This window comes from Pygocentrus nattereri, chromosome 5, assembly GCF_015220715.1.
Source record: "Pygocentrus nattereri isolate fPygNat1 chromosome 5, fPygNat1.pri, whole genome shotgun sequence".
Lineage (NCBI taxonomy): Eukaryota > Metazoa > Chordata > Actinopteri > Characiformes > Serrasalmidae > Pygocentrus > Pygocentrus nattereri.
The window spans coordinates 7536620-7549283 of NC_051215.1; the positions used below are offsets into that span (position 1 = coordinate 7536620).

The following is a 12664-nucleotide window of genomic DNA, read 5'->3' on the forward strand; positions in this document are numbered from 1 at the left end:
CCTAATGTCCCTTTCTTGACATGTCTGTAACATATGACCAATAATTTAGTAAATAAACAGAAAAACTGTTGATTTAAAATGTGTATAATAGCAGTCATTGAGCAGAAGCTTGTTTTGAGTCCACATGTTTTCTATTTAGTATAGTAAACTAACTGTCCATTGTAATCAACTGTATTCTACAGAAAAACAATCCTCTACAAAAATATTGACTCCTGCTTAATCCCCTACAACAGTGGCTCCCAGCCCTGGTCCTGGTAACACCTGCCCTACACATTTTTAATGTTTTCCCTCCTCCCAACACACCTGATCTAGCTAATCAACTCATTAACAAGCCTTTCCTTAGTTCAGGGGTTGCAATCCAAATATTAAGAAGTGCCATTTTGGCCTTTCAACAAAAATGAAACCATGGACCCACGACATATAATGTCCATTTTACCATCTCGGCTGTAAACATGTCTCGGTATGTGCTGATGTCCTAGTATTGGCTAAAACATATAATATAAACAAAATCGCAGACTTTACGCTGCTTTAAGCTTTAGCGCAGCTATTGTCATTTTTCTCGCATCTCTGGCAGGAAACCTTTCCTCAAAAGTAGAAAAGCTTGAAAAGCAACGTTTGACGTTTGAGGCAGAAGTCAGCTTTCCATTCGCTAGCTTCTTGTTCGAATTTTCCCGTTCCACCTTAAATGTAACTTCTGCACTATTTAAGGTGGAACGGGAAAATTTGAAGAAGAATCTGACTTCAGCCTCGTGGCCTTTTAGTGTTTGACAGTTTTTGGTGCAGATTAAACGTACCAGGAAACCAGCTGGAATGATTATAAGTGCGAATTCGTCTCCAAATTATCGATTTTCATCTTAAATCTTTCTCTTTGCCTTTTTTGTTAGCTATTAGCTAGGTGAGGCTGTTGTCCATGTTGCTCTGGTGACCAGTCTGTGCACCAACCTGCAAGGTTAAATGTTGGTGAATTAGCAGTTATAGGCTACATTAACATTGACCATTTATTGTTAGAACTGCGTTTAAACAATCAGCAGAGCTGCAAAGGAGGGTTATTTTATTTTTACCTAACAATCAAATTCTGCTGTGGAGCCACAACAGGGCAGTAAAAGAGCCACGTGTTGCTGACCCCTGCCTTAGTTCTAAAGCAGGAAAACACAAAAATGTGCTAGGCAGAGGGCACTCCAGGAGCAGGGCTGGGAGCCTGTGGCCTACAGGATCATTAGTAATATGTTAGCGCTGAGCTAACTATGATGCACACAAATATTTTTTGCCATTTCTAGCCTAAACATGGACATTTAAAGCTTGTAAAACACAGACTGAAACCTAGGTAGGCTTCATACTCTCGGTGAGTGATGTATCTAGGACTTCCAGAAGGCCTACAGTGACATTTCTTCCTACACCTGTTACGAATCAGAATGTGACTGGTTGAATAACCATCATCTCCTCATGATGTTGGTAGTTAATCAAACATGTTAGGTCTTCAGTTAAGCTCCTGAAGTCCTAACCAATGGAAGAGCTCACTTAGCTATGCCTACATAGACAAAAATATTCAGATTACACCATTTTCTGATGGGAGTTTCAAGGTTTTAACCCTCTTGTTTCCAACCAAAACGAGTATATACAAATAAAACCTGCAGTACTTGCAGAGTTTGAATATGACACATATGAAGATTATGTTAACTATCAATGAACTATCAATGACAGAAATCATTAAGCCTTCTCTGAAGGCCTAGTTGGCCCTGATGGTTGTCTAATACCACTACACCATGGACATGGAAACATCATTGCTGCAAAATGAAAACTTAATTTTATTTGCTTCGACAGATACAGTTAGCGACTGAAATATCTTATTTGTCACAAAAAGTATAGACGAAATACATAAGCTTACATTCGTTTAGTCTTTCTAAGTAACACCACTAAGTAGCTGGTGCTGAAAAGGCTGCTTTCTCCCATCAGTGTCGGCTCTCGATCCGACTACGGAAAGAGGAAATTGTGCTTATACATGTCATCTTCTCTGTACAGCAGCCAGATTACATAAATAGAGTGCAAACGTAAAGCTAAAAGCTACAGAACCTGAATCAAGAGTACAAAATATATATTCGAGAAGATCACAGAGAGCAAAAAACAGGAACGCAATCTTCAGTGGCGCTCGATCAACAAAAGGGACTATATATAATTGGTAACACAAGAAGGGGCACATCTCATGGGATTCATGGTGCCTTTGTCCTGAATTCAGTTAGCATTAGGATAACATTGGTAGAGATAATTCTGAGGGATGCAAGACTACTTCACTTAAAATGACAAATGTATCTGGTGGTGCATTTGTTTATTAAAAATGACGTTACAATGAACTGAGAGAACTAAGCGGAAAATGGAAATACCATTTTTTTATAAGCTAGATTTCAAATGAAGTCCTGTGTTACAGTTCAATTTGGCTGATCAATAATGTGGTTAGATGCAGCTTCACGATCAGTTTGTTACACTTCTCACACAGAACACACAGGAGTATCAAAAACAAACCTCATGTTACTTCCCCCTCAGCCTGCTATAGGAAATTACATTACAAAGAAAATGAGAAAATGCTCTCAACTCATAGGTAGACCACACCTGAAATATCCCAATGAAACCACCGTGAAAGATGCTCCCTCAGACCAGACCCACAGAGTGTGACTCGAGTAAATATTGCACGAAAGTAAGCAGAATCTGAGGGAACAATAGCTACAAAAGATCAGTGCAGTATCTGTAAAAAGTGTGCAGCTTGTGAATGAGCTAAATGTGGAGAGCTTGCTGCACTAAAGAAACATCTTGTTCGCTATGCTAGCCGTACTCTGTGAGACAGGCTCCTTTCCTTTCACAGCCAAAGATCTAAAACCTGAATTCAAGAAGCTTCTCAGAGTAGGAGTTGCTGATCTAGCATCAAGTTCATGTCAGTAAAGCAGAGCTGAAAAACTGATATCGAATTTCAAAGAGCTACAGCTTACATGATAAACAATGGCAAGTTTTAAGTGGGGAAATTTAACCTAATAGCACTGAGCTCATGAACTGCCTGCAGATGAGTTCAAAAGCAACCAAATACCCACGTGCTGTGACATCACAACTCCGACTAACTGGCAGTCTGGCATACTACATTCAGCTTTCAAGCCTCACATCCAAAAAAAAAAAAAAAGAGAAAAGAAATAAATATCTTTTGAAGGTCTTACGACTTTAACAAAATAACAGGCCTGGATCTTAATTTTCCAAAAAATAATCTCAATATAAATAGCAGTCAAAATATCGATCAGAAAAATCGTAATGCCTATTGCCCTGTTCAGCCCCACAGTAAGTTAGTAAACAAGAGGAATTGGATTAAGTCAGCATCCTGAGAAGCTTTGTGAATACAAGCTGTGGTCACCAATTTTCAAAATTTTCAATTAAATTGTAAGATGTAAGAGTGGCTTAATGTGAAATATGCCGTTCTAGAGAGTGAACATCTGAGAAATATGCCTCTAAATGCTACTTCACAGAAAGTCATTACATATTCTTTTACAAAAGTGTGTGTGTGTGTGTGTGTGTGATATATATATATATATATATATATATATATATATATATATATATATATACACACACACATATATATATATATATATATATATATATATATATATATATATATATATATATATACACACACACACACACACACACACACACACACACACACACACACAGTGGCTGTTCAAAGAAAACCACGCATCTCCATTTTTGTTGATTTTTATTTTTCTTCATCATTTCAACACACCCTCTGTCCTTAACATTATGCAAAAATGTTATGATGACTGGATCAATACAAATGCTCCAAAATCACTTGGAACAAAGCCTTTTTATATTAACTTATATTGAAAGCTAAGAGTGCTTCTCCTGTAAAGCTACTATTTTGGAGATGCTTGTTCTTCTTTGGACGGCGACGAAATAAATACATACATCTATCAAAGTTTCACTACAATGCAGTTTCACATTAAACCCCTCTGAATCACGTTCTTTTCATCTCAATGGCTAAACAATACAGATGTTTTGAAAAACTGCTGGAATTCCAGCAAGATGTTCTAAAACATGACAGGTCCTGGTGTGTTGAACAGCAGAAACTCATCACTGTTTAATAGTGAGCTAAAGCTGTTGACACATGGCTGAAGAACACTGGCATTTGCACATGGGAAGAGCAAGTATATTTAACAGGTTAAAAAAAGAAAAGAGAAAAAAAGAGAAGCATCAACAGACTCCAGGCTTATTTCAGGTCAGGGAGAGTTCCTTTTCATTGCCAAAGGTCCTCTGTACGTCCAAACTTGAACACCAGACCCCTATAGGCAGAAAAAGCAGTAACACAGAATTTTAGAGGCATATATAGTGATTTGGACGGCAATTATTACTCAAAGTTGAGTAGACATTGTCAACATTGATTATAAAAAAAAAGTAAAAGTATAATTTACTTAAAAACAAAAATGCTTTTTAATGTCTGTGGCAGTTGTCATGCTTGTGCTGGGTACCATACATTCCATTAAAAAAATTGAGGCTATGATTTTATGACAGGAATTTGATCTACAATTCACTCATTTATAACAATGCAGAAACTGTATTTCAGAAATTCTCAATTATATGCTTGCATTTTCACATCCTTAAGAACATACCCAAAGAAGATGAATGCATTCTGGAAGAAAACGGCAATTCCAGGGTACACCGTTTCCTTCGCTGTTGATAAAAAAAAACAAAAACAAAAAAAAAAAGATTTGGAAGTGCACATCTGAATAATTCAGCAAGAACTAAGCACAGATTAAATAATAATGGTTAAGTGACAGATTGTTGCTTCCGGCAACGGACTGATTATGCTAATGTATTGCCTGAATACATGAAAATATCATTGAGAAGTGCAGGTCCAGCACAGAGTAAAAGCTTACAAGCCACGACGAAACCTCCAAACAGAATCCACATGGAAGCGATGAGAGAGCCAAAGGCCAACATGAAGCCAATGAAGAGCCACACTCTGGCACCTGCAGGATCACATGGTACGAATAACATGCAGTTAGCAGCTACATGCTCAATTGGACCATGTTACACAGCTTTGTCTACAGAGGAGCAGTGACTAAACTTCACACATGTAAAACTAATGTAACGAAAAGTTTAGTTCACCTGCATGGTCACCAAATAAGACAGTGTTGTGAACAACTTCCAACATTCATTCAAGTCACCTACATAAAATCAGCTAAACAGTGCTGTTAACTAGGAGACCAATACAGGATAGCATTAGTTTAGCTAACATGATAACCCTTCTCACCACAGAACGTTTGTTTCGGGCAAACTAAAGCGGAGACACAATTTTAGACGACAATGATTAAAATCTGAGGGAGTGAAGTCATTAAACCTGCACTGAAGAGACAGAAGGGCAAAACATGTTACGTGGTGTTCTGTCGCCTGGTTAGCGAACTCGATGCAAGCAGGCTACAGACACAAACAGTGGCACATGGCACAGTACAGGTTTGATTCTGACTAACTGTTGCTCTGATACAGGTTTGGATGATAAACTAATGTCTAAAGTTGAGTGACTGGTGCTGGAATGACAAAGCTTAAATCAAACCTGCTCTGTAGTGTTTAGGACTAGCGTTTTGGACAAGCTAACAACAGCTTCATTAGCAGGCCAAACACGCCACACACCACAGCACAGGCTCGGTTCCACATAACTGATGCTAAAATGACACACGTTTAGAGGATATCTGAGAGTGCAAAGTTAGAGTGACTGGTGTTAGAGTAAAAGTGGTGTTTGTATCCATCACTTTGGCTCTGAGGCTGTTTTTCCCCCCTCTTTGGAAAAGCTATGTTATTGATGACCTCCCATACCACCAGTGAGACTCAAAATATAAACAGGTGGAATATCTCGCAGTTTGGAATAGAAATTTTACACATCGTTACTTTTAAAATACTGTCGTTTAAATACGAGCATCATTTTTAAACTGCAGTCTACATCACTACTGTTATACAGCCCAAACCCAACTGAATGCATACAATCTATGCATATTGTTCAAGTCTAAACCACTCATATCAGCTACAGTTCCACGCTACATCATTCCTGATGAAATGCAGGCTGACATATGCTTAAGTACAAGACAGCATACCTGTGTTTATAAGCAACTAAAAAGTCTCTAGTAATTTCAACACAACCAGAAAACAAAGCTCTATCATAGCCCTCCAACATAAGAACTAACGCAACAGCCCTTTATTAGTAATAGTGGAAAAGTATTAGTTGCTCTTGTCTATTCATTGCGCTTTCGGTTTATGTCTGTTTATGTCTTCTATGAAAACCTGCACCCACACTGGCCCTTTGCGGATAAGATTGGACACCCCTACAACAACAGGATGGTTCCATTTTCTGTCATCATAAGAGATGAAAACAGGACAAAACATCCCAATCAAAACAAACAGTCAGGTTATTCTACCCATTTTTTATTATGCTCGCCCAGCACTGCACTCTTAAAGTATGTCTGTGTGCACAGATGCAACGAACAATGTCAGCCCCAAACCCCCACTGCAGACACCCAAGCTCAATCAGCTGACACTTCTCAGGTGCACTCTGCAGTCCAATTACTCTGCAAAGTAGGCCAAGCAGGTTTGTCTGCTCAGGCCAGCTTATTAACGCTCAGCTGTTATTCTACTTCTGTGTACAGTCAGCGCTGAAAAATGTAACAATATTGTTGCACAAGCTAGAAGAAATGAATCGTGTGTGAATACATAAAAGAGTGTGTGCATCTTCAGTCTAATATTATAGTGAGCTCAAGTGCTTATGGAAGTGGTGGAATTATTCAGTCAGTTATTTCTGAGCTGCTCCAACTACGTGACGTGTGTAATATCAAACAACATTTCTCAGCTGCTCAAGTCATCTGCTCAGTGTAGTCATGTGAGCTGGGCTGCAGGGCACGTTTTGGAGTTTATGGTAGTTGTAGTCCATCCAGTAACAATATATATAGCCTGTTTCTAAAGAATACGCTGACTAAAAAAAATCTTTTTGTAATATTTTAACAACAAAAAATCTTAACTTTAGGCAATAAACTATTTTGCTCCATACTTTGAACTTCAGACTCCAGCGATACAATAGCTTTACTGCTGTTGCGGGTTTCCCTGCATCCAAAGATGCAGAAAAACAAACCCTACTTAAGTGCTAATAGTGGCCCCCTTGTGGGGTATCTGAACAAATCATATATACCATAAATGAATCCTCTGTAAATTTCACAATATGAACATTAATAAACACTTCTTTATCACTGTCAAAATGACAATGTATCACTTTGAGATTTACACTTTTTAGAAGCATTTTGTCTGTTTTTTTCACATATTTATTCACATATTCACACGAATTCATGCCACATTGCTTGCAATTTTTATAGCACCATCGTTACATACGGAAGAGTTGTACATGCAGCCCTGACAGTTGTAACTTGGTGTAGAAATCTAATGATGCCCTTCTGTCAACATTCAATAAAGCTCGACTACTGAGAAAAATTAAAAGAATACTGCAGCTTTTTTTCCCCCCCCAAACCAATCTCTATCTGTTTCTGCAGCACCTGCCCAGTGGCTTCAATTCTAATAAAGTCTGGAATCAATAGGTTTAATGTTCTTTTAACCAACTGCAGAGATAACGTACGCCTATGGTCAAGTTCAACATATCGATATATGCTTGCGATATCTGTACTGATACGGTGATGGCTTTACCGACGATTGTGCATTTAGAAAGTGAGTGAAGCTAAAACTGCTTTTAAGTCTGAGAGAGCAACATTTTGCAGAATCAAGCACGTGGTAAACATCTTCTCCTGTAGTTCTCTCATTTCCTGTTTAGGTATTATAATCTGTTTGGATGTATTTTGCTGCACTTTCTTTCTGGAGAAATTCATCATTTTTGCCTGCTTTTACTTGCGTAAATGAAGTAAGTAGCCTTTACGAACTAATGCTGAATCCTTGTTAGTTGTGTACTGGAGTTATTCTCATTTTCAAAGATGTGCTTCGGTTTGCAGATGTAGTGAATCGTTAGTTTGTAGCTGCTATAATTACCGGTCAATAACACAACCCAATTACTCCTTTACCAGGAGAAATATGAACAGCAGAATGAATTTCACTGCACTATTTTCTGGCGAGTGTTTGCCAGCACTCATATTCAAACACATACCTGTCTGTCCCATGCAGCCTTCGCTGTAACTGTCACCTCTCACCTGTCCATTGGACACTGCATTGATCCTGCATACAACACAGGAGAAGAAAACATGTCAGTCCAGCTGAGAACTTATGTTATGAGACAAATAAATCAAATGATAGTGTTATATGGAACAGTCTGATAAGTGCTATCTCTGCTAGATAACAGCCAGAAAAATCTAGGGCAAGTTTCTTTAATGTTTAATACAATCTTGGGCTGTTTTTGTTATAAGCCCAGCCTAGAACAGGACATAGCTATGCTCTGTTGACCCAAAAGCAGTAAGAAAAGGCTGTGTCAGGGATAACTTACATAAGAAATGCTATTGTGGCTATGACTCCGCAGGTGTGATAAGCATGGTGAAACTGGTCCTCTCTGGGGTACATAATTGCAGCATCAATTATGATCCACCACCCTGTGAAGAACTGCAAACAAGTTGATTGCTGGTTAAACTGAACAATGTGATCAGGGTGGATTCACATCACATCATCTACTGATTTGCAACTAAGGATAAAAAGAAGACGAATTACTTTATTATGATTAAGGTTGGATAATCACAACCAACTGATTGATCAAAGCAACACTGAACTAAATCATGCCAAACGAAATAGGATTTAAAGCCATCATACCAACACGCCAGCCGCTATCGAGGCAATGGTGTTCCTCTTCTCTCCCCAGTCAACATTACACTCACAGTCGCCACATCTGATGCCATCCAGGAACCCTGACATTTTCCTGAAACATGAAAAAATAATAGACATAGTGTTGAGATGTACTTCAGTATCAAGGTATATATGTGTATCATTATCGCTGTGAGACTAAAAACTTGCGTCTTATTTTCCTTCCTTCTTTCTTTTTTAAACATACTTTGACAACACCAGCTGCCCTGTACATTGTCCAGATATTAAATGATGAATGGACCAATGAAAATGGTCCAAAAACATATCAACTTGGGGACCAGGTTTTTGCCCTATTACTTTTAAAATTACTCCGAAATCAAAGCACATTTCCAGAAGGAAACTTAATATTTATTTTATTTTGTTTATAGATTTTGTCCTGTTCTTTCAAAACAAGCTGAGGCACAACGCTAATGTCATGCAACTACTTTCGGTCAAGTTCTGGACACCATGAGCACAAAAACAACATACCTTAAAAATCTATGAGTATTATATAAAGCCACTAAGAATACCGCTAAACCTCAAAAGAAATACCACCGTATATCAATGCTGATATACTGCTATACACCCAGAAAAAACATCAAGGGTTCTTTAGTAAACACCATGGTGCTATCAAGAACTCAAAAGAACCGTCTGGATGTCTAAACGACTGTTCAGATTGACCATGACTGTGCTGTCTACGGTTCCATACAGAACCTTTTTGAAAAATGGTTCTATATAGCATCACAAAGGGTTCTTCTATTGTCACAAGCTCGACATCGTAACAACAGCAGAACCCGTTTTGGGTGCTACACAGAACCATTTTCAAAAAAGGTTACTGCACCATATAGTTACAACACATTCTCCATCAATCTGAAGAACCCTTTCACTATGCACAGAACCATTTAAGTATGCAAATGGCTCTTTAAGTGCTCATAGTTCTATACAGAACCACTGCCTTCACTACAGTAGCCTTGAATAATCTTCTTTAAGAGTGTAAATAATACCGCCCAGCACAGAATTTCAAACATTTAAAGCACTAACACCACACAAACAACCTGGAGACACACATATCATCAGATAGACTGCATTCACGGACATTAACAATCTGCAGAATGGATTTTTGTCCGGTTTACTCCTTTCAGTTCAGCCTTCAGGGAACAGAAAAGGGCAAATCAGACCAGAGTAACATGTTCCAGGAAGAAGCCGAACAATGGGTTCATTTTCACACCAAAGCCTGGACACAAACTACAGATGGTGGCGTAAAGAGACATAATTCGGTTATAGTTTCACTTTCACTGACCACACAACTGCGTTTAATAACCGAAATTAGCGCTGAAATTTAGACAGCTGAGAGGTCAGTCGCAGCTGGGCAAACACACACAAACGAACTGATGTCAAATTCGTCTATTTCCTCTATTCTAACGTCTATTTTCCCCGTTCCACCTTAAATGCTGCGGCAGTTACAGCCTGGCGACTGTGGCGCAGATTGTTGCTGCAGCGCCATTTAAGGTGGAACGGGGAAATTAGAACAAGACACTGATTAATAAAAAAATTTCATCCTCGTCTAATGCTGAAGGTCGACGACTACTGAAGCAAGCAAACACAACTCTAAGCCCCAGAGATAAAACAATATGATACTGTAGATCATACAGTAACGCTGTAAACAACACTATCAGTGAGTAAAGAGCGATATCTCAGGAAACCCGTCCAACGTAGCGCTAGCTAGGTTAGCTGGGTAACTAAGCAGGCTAACGCGATACTGCTGCGAACATTTCACTCTATCCCTCTTTCGCAGAGCGGCTAAGAAAACACCGAGTTTACTTTGACTATTCGAATCTCACAGCCAGCCAAAACGCGTGTTATACTGAGTCCTTTCAAATGTCAACCATCCCAGTTTTGCTCACCTTGCTGTATTTTTATCAGCCGCAAACAAAGCTCTCGCTTCCTCCGAGGCTCGGTATCGCGCATGCGCAGAGAACTCATTTGACTTTTGGACTCCATTTCCCAGATTGCCCCTCAGGTCATCGACTCAAGTCATAGTGATTTGATTATTTTCACATACACCGATCAGGCGTAACATTATGAGCACCTCCTTGTTTCTGCAATCATTGTCCATTTTATCAGCTCCACTTACTGTATAGCTGCACTTTGTAGTTCTACAGTTACAGACTGTAGTCCATCTGTTTCTCTGATACTTTGTTAGCCCCCTTTTATCCTATTCTTCAGTGGTCAGGACCCACATGGACCCTCACAGAGCAGGTAGTGTTTGGTGGTGGGGCATTCTCAGCACGGCAGTGACACAGCCGTAGTGGTGGTGTGTTAGCGTGTGTTGTACTGGTACAAGTGGATCAGACAAGGCAGTGCTGCTGGAGTTTTTAAACACTGTCCACTCACTCTCCACTCTATTAGACGCTCCTACCTCGTCAGTTCACCTTGTAGATGTAAAATCAGAGACGATAGCTCATCTGCTGCTTCACAGTTTGTGTCAGTCATCCCTTAGGCCATCAGTGGTCACAGGATGTCGCCCACAGGACACAGGTGGTGATCCACCACCCAAATAGTACCTGCTCTGTGAGGGTCCATGGGGGTCCTGACGATGTTTACAAGTGCAAGTTTTGTTTGTAAAAGTTACAGTGAGGAACACGGTGATTTTTAATATTTCCCTCAAAATATTCAAGAATTCTGTTTTTGTAAGTGATGCACCTTCAGCTTGCTTGCTGTTTATTTGAGCACCTTGGAAGCATTCTAGGCAATTCTAGGATCAGAGCTTTAGGGGTGTTGAGCACCTCATAAGACCAGCATCTCCTATCATTTTTTCCCCTGATGTTTTATCATTCTACAACATTAATTAGCTGATAAAAATACAGACAGGATTAGTCCAGCACCTTGGCTTTAATATCAGCACATACACCTACCAATGGCACAACAGCTCTATTCTCTTACTCGAGCACCCCTAAAAAAGGGGCTAGACACGCCAGTGCTGGGAAGTCTTTATTCATTCTTTTTGAGCTAACATGCACTGCTGTATGCTTTATTTACTTGACAAAGTGCTTTATGTTTTTATTTATTGGACAAACTGCTGTCTATTTTTATTTACTAGACAAACACCATATAAAATAGTGAGCTTATGAATCCACACTTTTCTAAAATGCTGAATGTTGTGTTAGTTCCAGATAATTGCATCCAAATCGTTTACTGTTTGTTTGTGGTCTTCAGGTTGGTTGAAATGACCAAATGAAAAGGTTAAACAACCCGATTCACGAGCAAAGCATAAAGACCACATTAGTAGCTAGGGGTATGCAAATGACTTCATTTGCTTTTCTGAACATATTTTGTATATCATCAGTATTTAAACTATACCAACATAAATTTAACATAAAATTACACAAATAAATATAATTTCATTTTCTTCAGTGTTTAGTGTGTCTACTCTTTACCTTTTCATTACAGCCTTAATCCTTTTCAGTTTTTCAAAGAAATCTGCAGGGATTTTTTTCAGCACCTCTAAAGTTCAGTCGTAGACGTTGGTTGCATTTTCTGCTCATACTGAGTATCTGATGGTGACAGTTTAGGTGGTCTACTGTGTCTTGTGTGGTTGTGAAGAGTCCCACTTCTCTGTACCTTGTGATCAATTTTTAAAAACTCAATATGGAAGGAAAAATGCATGATCGCCATCACTTGGTTGGAAATTGTTTACTTTCAGATCAGATTTGTCAGTGCTGACTATTTGCTACAACCTAAATTGTGTGCAAATGCAATGCAACGCAACGAACGCTGGAAAAAACAGCAATTAGATTCTATT

General features: G+C 39.0%; 1 protein-coding gene across 2 annotated transcripts; it reads right to left on the minus strand.

Annotated features, from left to right (window-relative positions):
* Window positions 1-3734: 3734 nt before the first annotated feature.
* Window positions 3735-10862, minus strand: tmem50a (transmembrane protein 50A). Of its 2 annotated transcripts, none has more exons than XM_017695463.1 (7): window positions 10767-10862; window positions 8833-8938; window positions 8516-8628; window positions 8183-8250; window positions 4929-5021; window positions 4662-4722; window positions 3735-4334 (listed from the first exon to the last, which is right to left on the minus strand). In XM_017695463.1, exons 2-7 carry the CDS (start codon window positions 8932-8934, stop codon window positions 4289-4291), a joined length of 483 nt encoding a protein of 160 aa, XP_017550952.1. In that variant the 5' UTR covers window positions 8935-8938; window positions 10767-10862; the 3' UTR covers window positions 3735-4288. The 2 variants fall into 2 exon arrangements, with proteins under 2 accessions (XP_017550952.1, XP_017550953.1); XM_017695464.2 differs by lacking the exon at window positions 10767-10862 and adding an exon at window positions 10684-10705.
* Between the last annotated feature and the right edge of the window lie 1802 nt (window positions 10863-12664).

Excerpts from the sequence above, each read along its gene's own strand:
- tmem50a (XM_017695463.1), bottom strand. The coding sequence starts at position 8,934 with ATGTCAGGGTTCCTGGATGGCATCAGATGTGGCGACTGTGAGTGTAAT. Across the intron at positions 8,629-8,832 it reads CGATAGCGGCTGGCGTGTTG|TTCTTCACAGGGTGGTGGAT; the intron begins GTATGATGGCTT and ends ACTTGTTTGCAG. Across the intron at positions 4,723-4,928 it reads TGGAGGTTTCGTCGTGGCTT|CGAAGGAAACGGTGTACCCT; the intron begins GTAAGCTTTTAC and ends TTTTATCAACAG.